Here is a 17,634-nt window from a genome sequence, read left to right on the forward strand (position 1 = left end):
TTGATTATGGCATGCCATTCAACGCACTCCGCAATTAGTTAGCCGCAGCGGACCACATGCGTCGTCTGAGGCCGCGAAACGTCGTCATCACAGTTTTTCGATCTATAGGTTGCAACTATTCTCAAGGACGTTACATCTTATTTGATAGTTTTCGGTTTTTTTTTAAGGGGGGTTGGATTTACCCCGAATTGCCCATATATCTGCAGCCAGGCCAGTGTGATTTTGTTAATGGGGGTGCTTAAAGACAACATATATACATATATATAAGCCAAAATAATGTCACAACTCGCATCTCCAGCGATTTCACCCTCATCAAGCGTCAAGCGCAGCCCGTCAGTGGTCAGGCGCAATATTTATAAACTTAAACGAAAAAAGCGTGATTCACATAACAGGAGCGATTCTAATATTAGCGCATCAGAATCTCGAGACCTGGAGCAATCACATAGCCGCAGGAATAGTGTTAACAGTATTCGAGACAGCAGAAGAAATTCAACCGATTCTTACAGGTACGGTCACTTGCTAGAATTTGCTTTTTTTTTATTGTTGTTTTATTAAGCGCATGCGCTAATATGGGTGGATAAAAAAATGCTTGTAGTATTGAATATCCCGACGAAGCCGACGACATTGAATTAGTTCGTACTGTGCCATTGGCAACTGAAACCAACTCAGTTTTGGATAGTGAGGATGTTGTTGAAAATAACAATTATTCTGGAAATGTAGGCCTGGTTTCATATTCAGATAAGCCACAAGATAGTTTTGCCGGGACTGCTGATTCTCCGCAACAGGAAAACTCGAGCACGTCTAGTGCTTTCTTTTCTTCAATGTTAACTGCTGCCCAAAATGCAGCATCCACCTTTTCCACTCTTACAGGTTCCTCATCAAAGAAAGAAGAGCCAGCAAAGCCGATTGTATTTGGAGCGAATCATCCGTTTAACCTACCCCATGCTGAAACGGAACAACCGCCTCGGACATCTCTTGAGGTTGACGATACGTTAACGCCGACAATACTGACAGCGACTTCACCTAGCAATAAAACAATCGCGACTTTTGGCAAAGGAGAACTCTCATTGTCAAGTATTTTGCAGTCAAACCAAGCGTCAACGTCCTCGCTTGAAGTAGACACGATGACAAAAAACAATAATGCTGACAATTCAGAAAGCCCAGAAGTAACTACGCCAATTGCTAATGGAGAATTAAATGGATTACCAACCTCTACTGCGACCGATCGAGTTGGTACCGTGCGTTCATCTTCGAGCCGAAGACGAGGATCTTCGGTCGGTCAGCAGTCTCAGGCACCCACGCTAGCCTCGCAACCTACAAACCAGCCTAAATTTACCGGCTATGCGGTGGCCAATAAAAAACGAAATCGTGATTTCCATGCATTGTTTCGATCTGTTCCTGAAGATGACTATTTGATTGAAGACTATGGTTGCGCGTTAAGCCGTGAAATTTTGTTGCAAGGCAGGCTATACATCTCAGAGCAACACATTTGCTTTAATTCCAACATTTTTGGTTGGGTTACAAATTTGGTCATATCATTTGATGAAGTAATGGCGATCGAGAAAAAGACTACGGCCGGCTTGTTTCCTAACGCTATTGTTATTCAAACCTTGCATGCGAGAAATGTTTTTGCGAGTTTTATCTCACGAGATAGCACTTATGAATTAATATTTTCAATTTGGAAAAATGACGAAAATATAGAGAATAATAGTGATGATGATTTAGAAGCTTCCTCGTCTTCAGATGAAGGCGAAGAAGATTCGAATGCAGAACTTTCCAAGAAAAATGCAAATCACGGTGGCAACGCGGTTGCGGACGGCCAAGTTGCAAGCGGCATAAAACCGGAAGATTGGAAGCCAGACGAAATGGGTCCGTTAAAGCATGGTCCTACCAATTGCAAATGTGGTCCTGATGAGCATTACGATAAAGTTGTTTGTGACCAATCATTCAACGCACCGCTGGGCAAAATATGCACATTACTTTGGAACGATAATACCACGTGGATCCAAAATTACCTAATTAATGTGTCCAAAATTCTTGGTATGTCTTGGTCAATGGCAACCTTTTTTTTTTTTTGTTTTGTTTTAAAAATTGACATTATGATGATTTAGATTTATCAGAGTTTACACCATTCGAAGTGACCGAAGAATCAAACGGCAAAAAGATGCGGTCGTTTAATTACATCAAGCCGCTGAACGCGTCCATGGGTCCTAAGCAAACCAAATGTTTTATTACCGAATCAATTGAGCAATGGGATCTTGCCAATTTTGTGACCGTTATTGTGACCACGGCAACGCCAGACGTGCCCAACGGCAATTTGTTTAAGGTCAAGACAAAGTATTGCCTGACCTGGGGTGAAAACAACACCACCCGTATGCTCATCACGTGCACGGTTGAATGGAGTGGCAAGAGCTGGATCAAGGGCCCGATCGAAAAGGGTTCCAACGATGGCCAACTTCAATCCGCCAAGGAACTTGTCGGCGCGTTGCAAGCCGAATTAGCACCTAAACAGGCAAAAATTAAAAGAAAAAAGAAGCATCGTCGTGGCAAGGATCAACGATTGGAAGACTATCCGGTCACGCCTGCCGGTCGTGCCGGCGCTGGCGGTGCTGGTGCTGGCGGCGGGAAAGGATTTTTGGCCAGTCTGTTCGCGAATACTCCGTTTATTGGTGACGGAACTAATGTTACGTACGTCACGCTTGTTGGCATTATTGCAATTTTATGGTTGCTTGTTTGGTTGGTTGCGTTTCGTGATCGGTCACGGTCGTTATCTTCATCTTCTTCTTCAGTAGCAGCAGTGCAACGGTGGAACGCAATATGGGACCTTGAAGAACGCAGGTTATGGGAATGGATGGAGGCCAAGACTGGCAGTTTTCCTGGCACCGGTACCAATGATGGCGATGGCCACGACAGGATCGGAATTAACTTGGATCGATCATTGTCAAGTACGAATGCCTGGTTGAGCAGGCATGAAGTCGAAGAAGCCATAAAGATCACTCAGGAAAGGTTGGATTTACTTCGGATAAAGTTAAAAACCGCACCGTAAAATGGAATATTCAAAAATAAATTAATTTTTTTTTTAAATACAAGCGTAAAACCATTTTTTTTTTAAAATGATGAATATATTTAAAAACTTACAGGCCAAACTCCATTGAGAAGGATCAAAAACTTTTTTTAAATGAAATGTATTAATTTTTATTTTTGTGTAAAGAAACTAAAAAAAAAAATTTAGATCTTAACAGCAGCCTCAAGAGCCTTGCGACGCTTCTCGAGCTTGGTGGTGGTCTTGGCACCAACAATGCCGCCACCCCACTTGCGGCGAGCTTCCTCATGCTTCTCACCAAAGTTGGACTTGATGGCAGAGATAAGGGTTGCCAACTCGGCCTTGTCCTCAGATCGAACCTCGGTCAAGGCGACAACAGCGGCGGTCTTCTTGTGAACAAGAGTTCCCAATCGGGCCTTGCCCTTGACAATGGCGTAAGGAATGCCAAGCTTGCGGGCCAAGGCAGGCAAGAACACGACCAACTCGATAGGGTCAACATCATCAGCGATAAGAAGCAATTGAGCCTTCTTGTTCTCGACGAGGCCGACAATGTGGTTAAGACCATACTTCACAGTGTATGGCTTCTCGGAAACTTCTTCCTTCTTCTTGCCCTCGGCAATGGCGGCAGCTTCCTGGGTCAAACGCTGCTTCTTCTCAGCCTTGGTCTCGGGTCTGTACTTGTTAAGAAGCTTGAATGCCTGGGTGGCAGTGTTCTTGTCAAGGACAGTAGAGAACTGGGAAATGGCAGGAGGAACCTTCAAGCGGAGCTTAAGGATTTTGCGCTGGCGCTGAAGACGAACATATTCGGGCCACTTAACGAAACGCGAAAGGTTGCGCTTGGGCTGAATGTCCTGGCCGATACCGAAAGAACGAGGTCTCTTCTCGATCAAAGGGTTCTAAAAAATTGTTAGAATGACAAAAAAATAAAACACAAAATGAGTCGTAAACGTACCTTAGGGGCCTTCTTGGTGGCTTTGGTGGATGGGAATGGGGCAGGTGCTGGCTTCTTTCCTTTTGGCGGCTGTCATTGAGGATATGAGTCAGCTTCTTTTCAATTACTTTTAAAACTTCGAAGAAGAATGCTCTAACGGTTATCTTTTTTTTTTGCTTGACACCACAATCCTCTACCAGTTCCTTAATAAAAAGAAACTGAGCCTTATATCATCATTAATGCAATAAGAAAAAGTAAATTTTTTCTATTGCATAACGGAATAAATAATTAACGAGACAGGTTGTAAAAAGTATGAAAAAAAACAAGTTTAATTCCTTCTTTATACTCGTGAGAGACGCAAGTGACATCATGTTCCGTGGCAATCTGAAAGAAAAAAGAAATAGATGCCTTCAAGATCTCGACCCCGGAATCAATCAAGTCCGTCATCTCACACCTCCTGATTGTTTAAATCTTTCATCTTTTGCTCAATCTGAAATAAAAAAAACAATCAATCTCTGTTTCTTGGCCGTGCGTTTTTATATTGCTCAACCTGTTTTAACTGAACCTCGACAGAACGATCAAACCAGGCAGACATTGCAAAAACTGGAAGAAAGCAAAGTGGAGAGCAGCAACAAACAAAACATTTGTTCTTTTGATGTTGAATAGAGCATTCTATCCTTCTATGAATTCCTTTCAACTTACCATTTTGCTGATGATGTTGTGATAATGTCGGAATCTTTTTTTAAGGGACACGCAAGACAAGGCGAAGGTGGAAGCAAACTTGTAGTTGTGTTGTGGTTAGGGAACGGCCTGCTGGCACCAAATTAAAAACGAGCGCAGACAAGTTAAGCGTGACTGCGAAAGTGTGCGGCTGACTAGTGCCAGCCCTAAAAAATAGTAGGGTACAGTATATGCTAGCTTGTGTCATTCTTATCTGCACGTGCTACGTATGTATCAGGGTTTGAGGGCTGATTTTTGATAACAATCATCTGCATCATCATCATCGTTCGGATCGAACTGGCGGGCCCTTGATATTTTCCCCACAAGTGTGTCATATTACATTTTGATTGATCACCAGTTGCTTTCATCTGAGCATCGAAGCCTGTTTGGATTTGTTCGATCAACAATAACAAACTCGAGTGAGTGTACAAACGATTTTTGAGCAGCTACCGATATATAGATGTATATGACATATATACTGTTTGTAACCGCCCCACACATATCGACAATCCAACCTGGTCAACAGAGCTTCATTTGTTACAATTAGGGAGGCATATTTAATTTATCAAGATGGTTTACGATAAATTAGTCAAGGTACACATATGTACTTGCATTTTTTTTGTTATGTAAAGGAAATGTAATGTTAACATTCTGTTTGTAACTTGCAGGGTGCCACCAAGATTAAGGTCCGTCTTTAGTGAATTGTCATTTGACTTGAAACCCACTATTTTTTTAACTAATGCATGGTTGGATATGTAGATGGCAGCACCTAAGGCCAAATATATTGAACCGATTTTAGCCGGCACTGCCGACAGGCAAGATGTGGAAGATATTTTTCGAATCTTGTCAGTTCGAATTAGCGATTCAGCATGGACGGTATGCGATCTATTGATTTTTTTTTACACGTTAGTCTGCATGAATTTTAACAATATATTGCGGAGGAAAAAAAAGATCGTGTACAAGTCATTGATTGTGATTCATATAATGATCCGAGAAGGCAAGCGAGATGCTGCGCTAAGTTATTTATCCAACCATTTACGAATTTTGGATTGCAAGCATATTACTACTTCAAATGGTACGCGGTTTTTATTGCATCATCAGATTAATATGTTTACTTTTTTACTTATTATCTCTTTTTTTTTGAAATTTTTCAGCCGATAAATATGCGGATTCGATTTTACGCTACAGCAGATATCTTCAAGAACGAGCCAAGCAATTCGGAAATCTTAAACTTGATTATGTTCGTCATAAGCAGGATAATCCATCACAGGGACGGTTAAGAACGCTTTCGGTCGAAAAGGGCTTACTACGTGAAGTAGAAAGCGTGCAATCACAAATACATTTTCTTTTGTTATGCGTAGTGAGTTTAAAACATTTTGTGTTTTGTTTTTTTTTTTTTTTTTTTTTATTGACTGGGGTCGGGTTTTTTGAAGTTTCATCCTCATGAAGTGGATGATGAAATTTCGCTTACTGCTTTTCGATTGCTAGTGCATGATTTGTTGGCGCTTCACCAAGCCGTTAACGAGGGCGTGATTAATGTGTTGGAACATTACTTTGAAATGTCACGATTCGACGCCGAACGAGCGCTTGGAATCTATAAATCATTTGTGGATGAAATGGACGGCGTGGTTGAATATTTACAGATTGCTCGCAAGTTGGAATCCGCAACCAAGTTGTTGGTACCGAATATTAAGCACGCGCCCACATCATTAACGCAAGCATTGGAAGATTATTTAAATGATCCCGATTTTGATGTCAACCGGCGCCAATTTTTGGCACAAAAGGAAGCCAAATTTGCTGCCAACCGGATCGAAGTCGGGCATCCGACCACGACCGTAAGTAACGTGCAACAAGTTCATAACCAGAATGGCAATGCTGCCGGTACCGTCACGGCAACCGGCTTTGCCACGCTTGAACAACAGCAACAGTACCTGGCTCAGGTGGACGCGTTAGGTTCACGCAAATCTCCGGAGCAAACGTTGACTGATTTTTTCAATTCGATTGATAAAGAAGAGCCCATGTTTCCCAGTCAGCAACAGCAACAGCAACAGCAGTTTCCTCAAGTTCAAAATAGTAATGTTTTTTTCCAACAACAACAACAACAGCTCGGCCAATTGCCTTCCGATCAATCACAGCAGCAACAATTTTTGCCACAAAATACGTATGCGTATCAGAACGTGATTGGCCAACAAATACCTCAACAGCAACAGCAACAAGTTTTAAGTCAAGATTTTACCGGAGCAGGATTTGGCGGGTACACGAGCCAGCAACATCATCAACTGGTTGGCGTGTTCCAACAATCAAGGCAAGGGCTGCCACAACAGCAACAGCAGCAGCCACAATTTTCTCAACTTGGTGGTTGGAACAATACGAATGGTGATAATCAATCGCAAGCTCAACCCCAGTCTTTATTTTCAATAACCTCGCAACAACAGCAACAGCAACAGCAACAGCCGTTGACCACTCAGTTCACGGGGACAATCACGACAAACCCGTTTCGGCAATCGGCAGTGTTTACTGGGATCAATCCTCAATTCACTGGTTCTTCATCAAATAATGGTTATAACAATGGTGCCATAACAAACACTACTAGTACGACGTCGCTGCCAATATCGTCATCATCTTTATCGAATCCGTTTTCAATCGTCAAAACGACGACAGAGGTGCCCACTAGTTTTGGATTAACCGCGTTACCTGAAAACAGTGTGATTCCCGTTTCGGCTGTTGCTACTACTAATAACGCAACGTCGGTGCCAGTGATAGTGCCACAGACTACGGGGAATAATCCGTTTGCCAAAAACAGATTATCTCAACAATTGCAACCATCTGTATCATCACAACCATCATCATCATCATCATCATCATCATTTTATGCTAATAACGTTAATGGCTATTCTGCTGCTAATATTCCTGGTAAAACTTCACCGTTGAAAAGGCAAAATTCAGTTACAAACCCATTTAGAACGTGATTGTTTTTATTTCTTTTCTTTTCTTTTCTTTTCTTTTCTTTTCTTTTCTTTTTTGTTTTGTATTGTTTTTTGGAAAAGGGTGGGGAGGTTTTTATGCTTCTTTTTTTTGATGCTTATAAAAATTTTACTTGTTTGGTAATTGTATTGTATCGTATTCTTGCTTTTTTTTCTGTTCCCCTGCCTTTTTTTTTACGTTTTGAACTTGTTAAAGCATTAGTTTTTTTGTCCTTTTTTTTGCCTGTCATTTTTTTTCTCTCTTTTGGTATACACCAAGATGTTTTAATTAATGCATTTTATTACAATAAAAAAAAATAATTATTTCAATTTGGTTTGTAATTATATATATATTGAAAAAGAAAAAAAAAAAAGAAAAAAGAGACAGAAAACGTGTTCCATGATTGATATTGAATATTACGGGGTAACAGGGGTTTTTATGACTTTTATTGAACTAATCTTCACCTGACGACGACGACGACGACGACGACGACGACGACGACGATGGTGGGAACACGAGTCTGGCAGACACGTGCACGAATTCGGCGTACATGCGCCGGTTACTGCAGGCATGACTTAACTGTGCCGGCGTCATGGCGGACATGCGGTTGAGGTTATAATAAACTTGCTTGTGGGCCACGAATTCGCGCAGGGACCTGGCTTGCAAGAGCTTGCGCCTGGGATCGAACCACTGGGCCGCGATGAAGTCATGACGAGGTTGCATGCGGCAGTGACATGCGGCAGCAGTGATGCCGTACAGTGCGGGCATGATCGTGCTGGTTTTGGCATGGTGACAATGACGACGGAGCCGACGACGATGATGATGTTGTTGTTGTTGTTGTTGTTGTTGTTGTTGTTGTTGTAGCTGCTGATCATTACGAACCCGGCGGTTGCTGTTGTTGTTTTTGTGGTGGTGGTGGTTGCTGGTTTGTGATTCACATTCGTCATGACGGTTTAAAAAATTAAGACGAAACCGATGACGCGGCACAGTGGCCGAATTTGTAAAAAACAATTTTTTTCTGAGTCGGTTACAAATTGATCGGTACGTGCTAACTGGTTGCTGCTGCTGCTGCTGCTGTGAAGGTAATGATTGTGATGGTTGTGGTATGCTGGACGACGAATCAGCCGTGTCGTCTTGTTGCGTGGTAGTGGTAGTGGTAGTCCTGGTTGAGGTAGCAATCGTGGTAGTCTTGGTATTATCGTCAACCCAACGGTTTCCAAAAATCATTGCCAAAATTGCGTAATGCCGTGACTTTCCTCCAAAAAAAAAAAAATCAAAATTTAAAAACCAAAAGTCAAACCGTTGCTAAAAAGAAAAAGAAAGTAAAAGCGTTTAGTATGTAACAGAAAAACCAAAAAAAAAAAAAAAAAAATGACCAGAAAACAGAAAAATGTTGACTGGAAAACAGATATTTATGTACTGTTTTCCAACCGGGCTGACCCCGGGTTTCGTGGTGCTGGGCAAAATTTTGGACAAGACAGTAAAGCAAGACAGTTGATATTTTTCTTGTTTTTTTTTTGAATCCAACCATATAATATATATATATATATATACAAACCAACATGAATAGCTATAATATATATTAATTTAATTTGACTTGACTGAAATCCATTTCTACAAGACCAAAAAAAAAAAAATAAATGTTAGCAAATCATGAAAACACAAACTATTGAATTTTACCTGGATGTTGCTTTTTAAAATTTTCAAAAGCTTGTTGCTTTTTCAATTCATCACTTGTTGGCTTGCCCAGTTGCTTTTGTTGTTGATCAAACTATCATCATGACGTATTAGAACCAAATCTCGCACACATGCTTTCTTTTTTTTTCAATTACCATCATTTTTTCAACCATGCCTCGAGTTTCGCCATCCAAATCACTCAACCTCGAATTCTCAGGCTGTATCTGGCTGACATCAATCTTGGGCGCACCTGCTACCACGTGCGGCCACCATTCGGCACCGTTCTGCTTCGCGATCGTGATCGTGACCTCTTGCTGATCGTCAACGGTCCATGTGGATTCATCCGGCTTGATTGGCTTGTAAAAAAAATCATCAATAATGAAATCAGGTTGGCCCTTTAAGCCGACCTTGAGGTGAGTCGTGCCTAGTTGCACGGTCAGGTCGCGGCCTCGCGTGCCTTTTGGTACCGGCACCGTGACCGTGACTTCTTCAAGAACTTGTGACCATTTATACGGCAGTGCTAATTTTTTTTTTAAAAAAATACAAATTGGCAATGTTAATGAGTTTTAATCGAAAACTAACCAAAAAAAAAAAATTTGGGTACTGGGGTTGAACATTTTTACCTGCTTGTTCGGCATCTTGTTTTGCCTTTGCGGCAGCCAATTCTTGCTTGGAAGGTTCATTATCTGAATGAGACGACATTTTTTTAAATCCCCGTTAATTTGTTAAAAAAAAAAAGGAAGAAGAAGAATTTGTTTAAATCGTTCCCAGATGTGGAAAATTGAAGATGGATTTGTTAAAAGAGTGCACGCCAGTAATTGATTGATTTATTCCAATTAAGCCTTATTATTATTAATAATGAATATCAATCAACACCGGATTTTTTTTTTTTTCACCCACAACCAAGTGATGCCAACATAAACCAAGTCAATTCGAAAAAAAAAAAAAAAAAAAAAATGCCGGCGCCAGTTGGCACGTCACCATTGTCAAGGTCCGAGCTGGCATTAGACACGGCTGCCATCCCGGTTGATTCCCTGGAAACATTACGGCAACGATTATCACAGGTAAATCAAAATATATGTTGAAAAATTTACATTGATTAATGCCATTTTTACGGATTGATTAAGTTTTAAAAATATAGCTTACGCATTGGTTAACCCATTTGCTAACCGCCGTGCAACAATCATCATTACCAAACTGGCCATCGTTGCTGACACAATTCACGATCGTGTTGAAGCAATTAAATTTCTTGTCATCAACATTAACCACGAACTTGGCAAGCTTGCAATCATTAAACGCCTACCCGCTGCCATTTTTTCCGGTAGCGAGTGAGGCAAGCTTGCTGGCCACGTTATTGCGCAAGCGGGTTGATCCGGACGTGGATGATTGGATCAGGCAAGGTTCCGAGCACGGCAACAAGATATTACAACAACAACAAGATGGCCCGCATGTGCAACAACATGAGGACAAAAATGAAGAGTTGTGGAAGTTTGCCAAAAACGTGGTTGTGGAGGAGCGCGAGGGCAGGGCATGGGACGGCTTGCTCACGGCTGATCAACTGTTGAACTCGCAACCGAACCTGACCGCAATCACCACGCCTGCAAGATCGTCACCAGGTGACGCCGAGATGGAGGCAACCTTGGAACAGGTACTCCGATACACGTATCAAGGAGTGCACGTGCACGAACCAGTAAGAAAGAAATTACCAGCCGGCCAACAACAAACACAGCAAATTCAACAACAAGGTCCAGGGCGGAATATTAGAAAATAAATTCATCAATGGCAAGGCGAATTTTTAAAGTGGTCATATTATTATTTCCTCTTCCATTAAACAATATGCATTAAAAAAAGCATCCCGTATTGCCTGTCCCATAATTCCTATCCAAATGCAACCTGAAGAAAAAAATAACATAAAATAAAACAAAAAAATCTAAAAACTTCAAGCAGATCCTCTATCGAGATAAAATACCAACTTGCGAATTTAAAATGCCTAGTTCGTGCCTTGCCAACGTGATTAGCAGTCTTCTATCACGCATGATTTCTTGCCGGCAAAGCAAATCATCATCACCGTCATCGTCATCGTCGTCATCGCTGGCAATCAAACCATAATCAGTATTAGCGTTATTCCGACGCAATCGAATCGACGATGAGTAATATCCATCCCAATCAAGTCGTGAACCCCCGACCGGCTGTTGTCGCCTTGGTCGTAATCGTCTCAGTAATAAGACTCGTGTATAATCAGCAATCGCGGACATGAATTCTTGCTGTTCGTGCTGTAATTGTGAATCATGCTGACGACCGATGCGGCGGATTTGCTCCATCATGTTGCTAAACCCATGAATCACGTCATGTGGATCATGATTGCTGCTAGACATATTTCCATGACGCTGTTGGTCAAATGATGGCAGCACGAAAGCAACATGACCCTCGTCACCGGTGCGGTCGTCGTCTCCTTCATGCTGGATCCAGTCTTGCAAACCAACGACAGAAAACAAATCGTCATCGTCATTGTAATCATCGAATCCTCCTCGCATCTCGCACAGTTCAACCCCATGTTCATCTTCGCTAACAGCATAACCGGCATCGCGTAATTCGCGCAGCCGGTGCACGCAGTCGCACAATGCCCTGTTCACGGCCGTCGCGGATGCGAGCTGCGCCTGGCTTGCCTGCTGCTGGCCATCGCGATTACTTGCCAACCGCAATTGATCATGATCAGGTTGAAATCGCAAGCTTGACCATGATTCACCACCAGAATCCGGCCGAAACGTTGTTGCTAAAGCCCGCGTGGTCATCGTTGGCCGATCACGCCTGGCAGGTTGTGACAATGACGGTGGCAACGACACCGGTTGCGGTTGCGGTTGCGGTTGCGGTTGCGGTGGCTGTCGCGGCCCGAGCCGGTATTGACGGGCCACGTACGTTCGGCCGAGTGGTTCGAGTTCCAAGTTATCATGATCAAGTTCGAGCTCGTGATTAAAATCAACCTGATGCACCGGCAAGTTTTGTTCGTGATCTTGCTCGGGTTGCAATTGGTGAAAATACCGATGGGGTAGTGATTCAAACTGAACCCGATTTTTGCTGGTCAAGTCAAACGCCGCTAGCGCGTGCATACTCGAGCGATCTGGCATTTGCAAGTCACGACCAAACGATGGTGGTACTGGCGCTGGTGCTACGATTGATGGTGATGCATACTCGCCTGTTGAATCCCGCACAGGAATGCCCATTACGTAAACGTATCGAAATGCAACCTCCAAAAAGCAGCAAAAAAAAAAGAGTAGTTATATCAGAACACAGGTTTGTTTGCAAGCAGGAAAGAGAAAAAAAAAAGGCATGGGTTGAGCTGAGTACGTGACAGACCACTTCAATGCCCACTTGCGGCGCCAGCACGTGACACCTCGGTGACGTCACGATAACCACAGCAACAAGATGAGGCAATCAACAATAAGTTTACTTTTGAGTTTTTATTTCGCAAGAATAGAAAGATTGCAACTAAGCAAAAAACCAAACGTACGACCGGCCGACGGTTCAATTGTACACTCCCGTATAGTCATCCATGCCACGATCGATGCCGGACAGATATCGCACGGCGGTCATGACCGACCTGGGCAGGATCCGCATGAGCGGCATGAACCTGGCGTACGTGGGCATGGTGATGCGGCCTTGTTCGCCCCGTTGCAAGGCCAGGCAGATGCGATCGGCCACGACCGTGGTATCCAGGATTGGAGCCATTGATCGTGACGGTGTTTGCACGCCTTCAAACAAATGAGTTGACATTTGACCTGTGGCAACCAGGATCGTGCGCACGCCGGATCCGGAATCAGGGTCCGGGCCGAGCTCGTACGTGAGTGAATCGTGAAGACATAACAAGCCGGCCTTGGATGCCGCGTATGCGCCTATGAATTATGGACATGTTAAAAAAAAATTTAAAAATCTCGGGGGTCCCAAGTGTTTAGTTCATACCAAGCTTGATGGGACCGACGTAACCGGTCACGGACGAGATCGTGACCACGTAACCTCGACGCAGTTTAACCATGCCAGGCAGAAAAGCCTTGACGGTATAAAAATTTGAAACCAAGTTGATCTTCATGGTACTAATCAAAAAAAAAAACATGTCATTTGGTATACTTGGACAAATCATGCACACATTATCGTGTTCCTACTTGTCAATTTCTTCAAACGTCAAGTCCAATATGGTCTTGCCCTGAGTAATGGCCGCGTTGTTGATCAACACCGTAACGTCCCCAATCTAAAAAAAAAAAAAAAAAAGGTAAAGAAAAAGCAGGCCGTTTAGTTTAAACATAAAAAACAACGTGAGTTAAGGGAGGCTTTATTAACTTCCTGCTTGATAACGAAGGCCGCATCCAGGACCTGTTCGCGTGATGAAATGTCACATTTGATGTAACAAACGCCTTGCAATTTTTCAACCGGTTCAACCACGTCGAGCACGACCACGGAAATGCTTGATTCGGTTAATTGGCGAGCCAGTTTTGCTCCCAAGCCGTTACTGCCACCGGTAATCACGACAATATCAATATCGGGATCAAGAAACTTGCTGGTTGAATAACCTCGCAAGTGATAATACAACTTGGATGAAGTAAATTGACCGATTTGGGAAAGGATCGAATTGAAACGGCCCATGGCTTTGATCGTGATATGTGCTTTGCAACAATTTGCGGAGTCCGGGCAAGGTGAACTGTCATTCAGTTGTCACAGGTTTGGCATCAACTCTCATGGGTGGTACAAAACAAGCCAAAAAATGAAAATGAAAGGAAAATTAGATGGAAAATTAGATTAATTGAAAAACTATTTATAAATAAATAAATATATTAAAAAAAAAAACATAAAAACGCCGACACTATTATACAACCCTTCAACCAAAACGAGGGAGCAGGAAAAAAATAAAAAAAATGCAATCACTTTAGGCAGTATGAGAAGTAGGCGCCGACGAACTGGCCTCGGCCGATTTCTCGTCTTCAGCAACAGACTGTTGAGCACCAGTGTTGTGATCAGCAGCAGAAACGGTGATGCCGTCGGAAACGATCAATCCAACGTTTCCGATATATCCTGCTCGCTTGAGCGTCTCGGCAAATTCAAAATCACCCATGCCTTCTTCAAACAGCAAATGATGATCCAGACCTTCAACTTCCATGTGTTCGGGTACGCGGAACTTGAGACCGGGGATGTGATCGATAATCAACAATAAGATGACGGACACGACAAACGTGTAGCCCACGATGGAGCATACCTCAGCCAGCTGATACCCTAATTGGATGTAATGCTGATCAACCCAGCCGGATTCGTCAGTGGCAAAATCGAGCATGGATACCCAGTTGGCAGAAAACAACCCGGTCAAGAGCGCGCCGGTGATGCCGCCGATCGTGTGCAGCTTAAACACTTCCATGCCTTCGTCAATGCGCAGCCATTCGTTAATGTTTTCGCAAAGCCGGACCGCGACCGCGGTCAAGAACCCAATCAGGCAAGCAAAATACACGGGCACAAACCCGGCAGCTGGTGTGATGCCGACCAAGCCGGCAATGCAACCTTGGCATGCACCGACCAACGAGAACCGGCCGCGATATAAAACGTAGTCACACAAGGACCAGCCAATAACGCCCATGGCGGCAGCCAAGTTGGTGTTAAACAACACGTACGACGTGCGCACGGATGCGTTAAAAGTTGAGCCACCGTTGAATCCGAACCATCCGAACCAAATCATCCAGGTTCCCAAAAACACTAACGTTGGATTGTGGGGCACGTACTTGGGATTGCGCTTGCCCGGCTTGTTGTGTTCGATCCGGCGGCCAATGACGAGCGCGTACGCCAGCGCGCCGGTGCCGGACGCAATGTGCACGGGACCACCGCCAGCAAAATCAAGGGCAGGCAAGTTAAACAGCCAGCCGTTGGCGTTCCATGTCCAGCACACGAGAGGCGAGTACACGATCGTGCACCAGCAAAAACAGAAAATCATGGACGGCAAAAGCCGGCACCGTTCAAACGCGCCGCCAATCATGATCGTGACCGTGCACAGGGCAAACATGCATTGATACAGAGCGTACAACGGCTCGGGCACGTAGCCGATGGCGCCGGCGACCACGTTGCGCATGCCAAAGTTGTGCAACGTGCCAATGAACGGGTTCGCGTCGGGCGCGTAGGCTAACGAGTAGCCCCAAAAGAACCATTGGAAAGTGACGACGCCCAAGACGCCCATGGTTTGCCAGAGTAAAGTTGTGGCGGACTTGCGCCTGCACAGGCCGGCGTAGAACAGGCCGAGGCCGGGGATGATGGGAAACACAAAGACTGCGGGGACATGTTAGCACAACAACAACAACAAAAAAAATAACGTAAGTCAATTGAAGATGACACGTACCAGTGGCAGACATCATCCACACTTGATGGAAGCCAGACGCAATGTAGGACAGGTTGACGTCCATGTCTCTTGAATCACCGCCAGCAGCGGTCCAGCCGGGAGAGGTGTCATTGAAGAACGAGGAAGGATATTCAGCCATGACTTTGACGATTTGAAGACTGGAGGAATAAAACTAAAGGCTAGTTGAATGAATAAAAACAAAAAAGAACGCATTAACAGGAAACTGGCCGTCATTTTATAATTGACATTTTCGAGGCAGTGTCGGAACGGGAACTGATAGATAGCAGACAGAAAAAAGCAAAACCAGGGGAGACGAGTCTAACGGCCAAGAGTCTAAACCTTAAAAAAAAAGAAAGAGATAGCACAATCCCACGGCGTCACCGATAGCACCCACGGCAAACATTACCAGCATTTGCAACATGAAAACTTGTCGGCATTTATTTCAAGTCAAAAGGCATGTCATGTCAGTAGCTCGGCTGGGCATTTGTCAATTGGTGGATCTGGCTGGTCGGCCAATGAGTTCAGTAACCGCCTGTCCTGCCTGTCCTGCCGCCCGGGCCACCCTTCCTACATGTACTACGTCGGTGGCGCCTGCAAACGTTCAGCCTTCGACAGCCTATCCGCCCGCAAGCCGTGCCAAAATAAAGATTGAACCACTAATTTATTCTCCAGAAAAACGCCACACGCTAAATTCGAGCAAAAAAAAAAAAAAAAGAAAGCATGTTCGTTGTGCATGACCGGAAGCCAGCGCGGATTGCTGAGCACAGCCCGGCCTGTGATGGTGACCCGTACCCTGGCCTCTTATCATCTGCCATCACCGGGTTTGGCTTGGCGAAACCCGGGCTTATCTCTTGGTACCGACTTACTAATAATGCCTATCATATCCACGCCCAACTGGCCGGCGCTAGCACAAGTGTTGTGCAGCATTACATGGAATACAATGTAGCGACGTGCTCAACGCCTCCAAACACTATCGTGCCATATATATATATGTACGTAATATCCCCGCAAAAGCCACAAACCAATCCAATCCTATACGCGGCCGACACACATTTATTCAAGTATGTGACCATGCTACTAAACAAAAAAAAACGACCATCACTACTACATGCATTCATGTGCTTTGTTAGACCTTATCTGGGCAGTGATAACTGCTGACCAGCCCGCGCCCGCGGCCAAGAACGTTATCAACTTGAGTGAGTCAACCAAGAAACACCCTTACCCTGTACACGGGTCTAATCAAGCTAGTTATGCCATGACTGCGGGTAGACATTGTTGGTTCATTTTTTGTCCGGCATGGAAAGTCCTCAATCATCATGAGTATTAAAGAAAGTCCAGTCGGTATTGCGATTAACTTGTTTAGTACTTTATGGACTCAATTGCGGTTTCATCATCTTGTTCAGCAAGCCCAATAAACTTTGTGCGATGAGACCGCGTCCTAAAATGGAAACGACATTAAGTGCGAAAAAGGTTGAGAACTTCATCTGAGCAACTTTCTGTCTTATACCATTCAATCAATTCTCTGAGTTTGAATTTATAGTATCTGGTGTCATGTGCTCATTATCATTCCAAATTGCTTGCCAATTCGCATGAGTACTGAAAAAATACGTCGATCGAGTTATTGTTACGTACTATTTCTTCCATAAACAAAGAAAGTCATCTAGAGTAGCATTAAATTTATTCTGATGTTTCGCCCGGCTTTTACTATTGAACAAGTCATCGGTACACCCTGGAATATTTCAGTGTTGGTATTGAAACCCATTAAGCACTTGGTCGAGTGTAGTTTGTGCTCATGGAGGTGATGGAATGCGATGGTGGAAAAAATTTAGTCAATTACATGCTATTGATGAAGTTCAACACCGTGAGCTGAAGTCACATTTGGCGAACGCAAGAAAAGTATCAGTAACCATATACCAGACTTAGCAAACACTGCTT

At 43.8% G+C, this 17,634-nt stretch overlaps 9 protein-coding genes across 9 annotated transcripts; 3 read left to right on the plus strand and 6 right to left on the minus strand.

Annotated features, from left to right (window-relative positions):
• Positions 1–77: 77 nt before the first annotated feature.
• V1514DRAFT_304927 (uncharacterized protein) lies at positions 78–3,112 on the plus strand. Its single transcript, XM_066925641.1, has 3 exons — positions 78–506; positions 596–2,040; positions 2,112–3,112. The coding sequence occupies exons 1-3, from the start codon at positions 277–279 to the stop codon at positions 3,044–3,046; spliced, it is 2,610 nt and encodes an 869-aa protein (XP_066784258.1). The 5' UTR covers positions 78–276; the 3' UTR covers positions 3,047–3,112.
• Positions 3,053–4,721, minus strand: V1514DRAFT_328458 (60S ribosomal protein eL8). The gene is made up of 3 exons (XM_066927173.1): positions 4,677–4,721; positions 3,996–4,064; positions 3,053–3,939 (listed from the first exon to the last, which is right to left on the minus strand). The coding sequence occupies exons 1-3, from the start codon at positions 4,677–4,679 to the stop codon at positions 3,229–3,231; spliced, it is 783 nt and encodes a 260-aa protein (XP_066784259.1). The 5' UTR covers positions 4,680–4,721; the 3' UTR covers positions 3,053–3,228.
• A 442-nt stretch (positions 4,722–5,163) lies between these two features.
• Positions 5,164–7,887, plus strand: V1514DRAFT_26472 (ANTH domain-containing protein). The gene is made up of 5 exons (XM_066924789.1): positions 5,164–5,288; positions 5,363–5,380; positions 5,454–5,769; positions 5,849–6,054; positions 6,128–7,887. Exons 1-5 carry the CDS (start codon positions 5,265–5,267, stop codon positions 7,661–7,663), a joined length of 2,100 nt encoding a protein of 699 aa, XP_066784260.1. The 5' UTR covers positions 5,164–5,264; the 3' UTR covers positions 7,664–7,887.
• A 224-nt stretch (positions 7,888–8,111) lies between these two features.
• On the minus strand, positions 8,112–8,885 carry V1514DRAFT_341930 (uncharacterized protein; the record flags this gene model as incomplete). The annotated part of the gene is made up of 1 exon (XM_066929077.1): positions 8,112–8,885. One exon carries the CDS (start codon positions 8,883–8,885, stop codon positions 8,112–8,114), a length of 774 nt encoding a protein of 257 aa, XP_066784261.1.
• Positions 8,886–9,141: 256 nt separating this feature from the next.
• On the minus strand, positions 9,142–10,172 carry V1514DRAFT_26505 (HSP20-like chaperone). The gene is made up of 4 exons (XM_066924793.1): positions 9,959–10,172; positions 9,491–9,855; positions 9,339–9,429; positions 9,142–9,272 (listed from the first exon to the last, which is right to left on the minus strand). The coding sequence occupies exons 1-4, from the start codon at positions 10,035–10,037 to the stop codon at positions 9,241–9,243; spliced, it is 567 nt and encodes a 188-aa protein (XP_066784262.1). The 5' UTR covers positions 10,038–10,172; the 3' UTR covers positions 9,142–9,240.
• Positions 10,173–10,206: 34 nt separating this feature from the next.
• On the plus strand, positions 10,207–11,180 carry V1514DRAFT_291854 (mediator complex, subunit Med8). The gene is made up of 2 exons (XM_066925331.1): positions 10,207–10,399; positions 10,477–11,180. The coding sequence occupies exons 1-2, from the start codon at positions 10,292–10,294 to the stop codon at positions 11,104–11,106; spliced, it is 738 nt and encodes a 245-aa protein (XP_066784263.1). The 5' UTR covers positions 10,207–10,291; the 3' UTR covers positions 11,107–11,180.
• A 107-nt stretch (positions 11,181–11,287) lies between these two features.
• V1514DRAFT_341933 (uncharacterized protein) lies at positions 11,288–12,556 on the minus strand (the record flags this gene model as incomplete). The annotated part of the gene is made up of 1 exon (XM_066929078.1): positions 11,288–12,556. One exon carries the CDS (start codon positions 12,554–12,556, stop codon positions 11,288–11,290), a length of 1,269 nt encoding a protein of 422 aa, XP_066784264.1.
• A 283-nt stretch (positions 12,557–12,839) lies between these two features.
• On the minus strand, positions 12,840–14,088 carry V1514DRAFT_328474 (uncharacterized protein). Its single transcript, XM_066927174.1, has 4 exons — positions 13,668–14,088; positions 13,493–13,578; positions 13,293–13,423; positions 12,840–13,225 (listed from the first exon to the last, which is right to left on the minus strand). Exons 1-4 carry the CDS (start codon positions 13,968–13,970, stop codon positions 12,858–12,860), a joined length of 888 nt encoding a protein of 295 aa, XP_066784265.1. The 5' UTR covers positions 13,971–14,088; the 3' UTR covers positions 12,840–12,857.
• Positions 14,089–14,106: 18 nt separating this feature from the next.
• V1514DRAFT_328476 (ammonium transporter AmtB-like domain-containing protein) lies at positions 14,107–15,903 on the minus strand. The gene is made up of 2 exons (XM_066927175.1): positions 15,700–15,903; positions 14,107–15,629 (listed from the first exon to the last, which is right to left on the minus strand). The coding sequence occupies exons 1-2, from the start codon at positions 15,836–15,838 to the stop codon at positions 14,251–14,253; spliced, it is 1,518 nt and encodes a 505-aa protein (XP_066784266.1). The 5' UTR covers positions 15,839–15,903; the 3' UTR covers positions 14,107–14,250.
• Between the last annotated feature and the right edge of the window lie 1,731 nt (positions 15,904–17,634).

This window comes from Lipomyces japonicus (assembly GCF_038497905.1).
Source record: "Lipomyces japonicus strain CBS 7319 unplaced genomic scaffold V1514scaffold_12, whole genome shotgun sequence".
NCBI lineage: Eukaryota > Fungi > Ascomycota > Lipomycetes > Lipomycetales > Lipomycetaceae > Lipomyces > Lipomyces japonicus.

What these genes read in the sequence shown, in the direction of transcription:
- V1514DRAFT_26472 (XM_066924789.1), top strand. Translation starts at nt 5,265, where the DNA reads ATGGTTTACGATAAATTAGTCAAG. An exon ending in GCATATTACTACTTCAAATG is followed by an intron (nt 5,770 to 5,848) that starts GTACGCGGTTTT and finishes GAAATTTTTCAG; the next exon opens with CCGATAAATATGCGGATTCG. An exon ending in ATTTTCTTTTGTTATGCGTA is followed by an intron (nt 6,055 to 6,127) that starts GTGAGTTTAAAA and finishes GGTTTTTTGAAG; the next exon opens with TTTCATCCTCATGAAGTGGA.
- V1514DRAFT_291854 (XM_066925331.1), top strand. Translation starts at nt 10,292, where the DNA reads ATGCCGGCGCCAGTTGGCACGTCACCATTGTCAAGGTCCGAGCTGGCA. An exon ending in TACGGCAACGATTATCACAG is followed by an intron (nt 10,400 to 10,476) that starts GTAAATCAAAAT and finishes TTAAAAATATAG; the next exon opens with CTTACGCATTGGTTAACCCA.
- V1514DRAFT_328474 (XM_066927174.1), bottom strand. Translation starts at nt 13,970, where the DNA reads ATGGGCCGTTTCAATTCGATCCTTTCCCAAATCGGTCAATTTACTTCA. An exon ending in CCTTCGTTATCAAGCAGGAA is followed by an intron (nt 13,579 to 13,667) that starts GTTAATAAAGCC and finishes TTTTTTTTTTAG; the next exon opens with ATTGGGGACGTTACGGTGTT. An exon ending in CGTCGGTCCCATCAAGCTTG is followed by an intron (nt 13,226 to 13,292) that starts GTATGAACTAAA and finishes CATAATTCATAG; the next exon opens with GCGCATACGCGGCATCCAAG.
- V1514DRAFT_26505 (XM_066924793.1), bottom strand. Translation starts at nt 10,037, where the DNA reads ATGTCGTCTCATTCAGATAATGAACCTTCCAAGCAAGAATTGGCTGCC. An exon ending in GCATGGTTGAAAAAATGATG is followed by an intron (nt 9,430 to 9,490) that starts GTAATTGAAAAA and finishes TCATGATGATAG; the next exon opens with TTTGATCAACAACAAAAGCA. An exon ending in TTTTAAAAAGCAACATCCAG is followed by an intron (nt 9,273 to 9,338) that starts GTAAAATTCAAT and finishes TTGGTCTTGTAG; the next exon opens with AAATGGATTTCAGTCAAGTC.
- V1514DRAFT_328476 (XM_066927175.1), bottom strand. Translation starts at nt 15,838, where the DNA reads ATGGCTGAATATCCTTCCTCGTTCTTCAATGACACCTCTCCCGGCTGG. An exon ending in GTGGATGATGTCTGCCACTG is followed by an intron (nt 15,630 to 15,699) that starts GTACGTGTCATC and finishes ATGTCCCCGCAG; the next exon opens with TCTTTGTGTTTCCCATCATC.
- V1514DRAFT_304927 (XM_066925641.1), top strand. Translation starts at nt 277, where the DNA reads ATGTCACAACTCGCATCTCCAGCGATTTCACCCTCATCAAGCGTCAAG. An exon ending in AATTCAACCGATTCTTACAG is followed by an intron (nt 507 to 595) that starts GTACGGTCACTT and finishes AAATGCTTGTAG; the next exon opens with TATTGAATATCCCGACGAAG. An exon ending in TAATGTGTCCAAAATTCTTG is followed by an intron (nt 2,041 to 2,111) that starts GTATGTCTTGGT and finishes ATGATGATTTAG; the next exon opens with ATTTATCAGAGTTTACACCA.
- V1514DRAFT_328458 (XM_066927173.1), bottom strand. An exon ending in CCACCAAGAAGGCCCCTAAG is followed by an intron (nt 3,940 to 3,995) that starts GTACGTTTACGA and finishes ACAATTTTTTAG; the next exon opens with AACCCTTTGATCGAGAAGAG.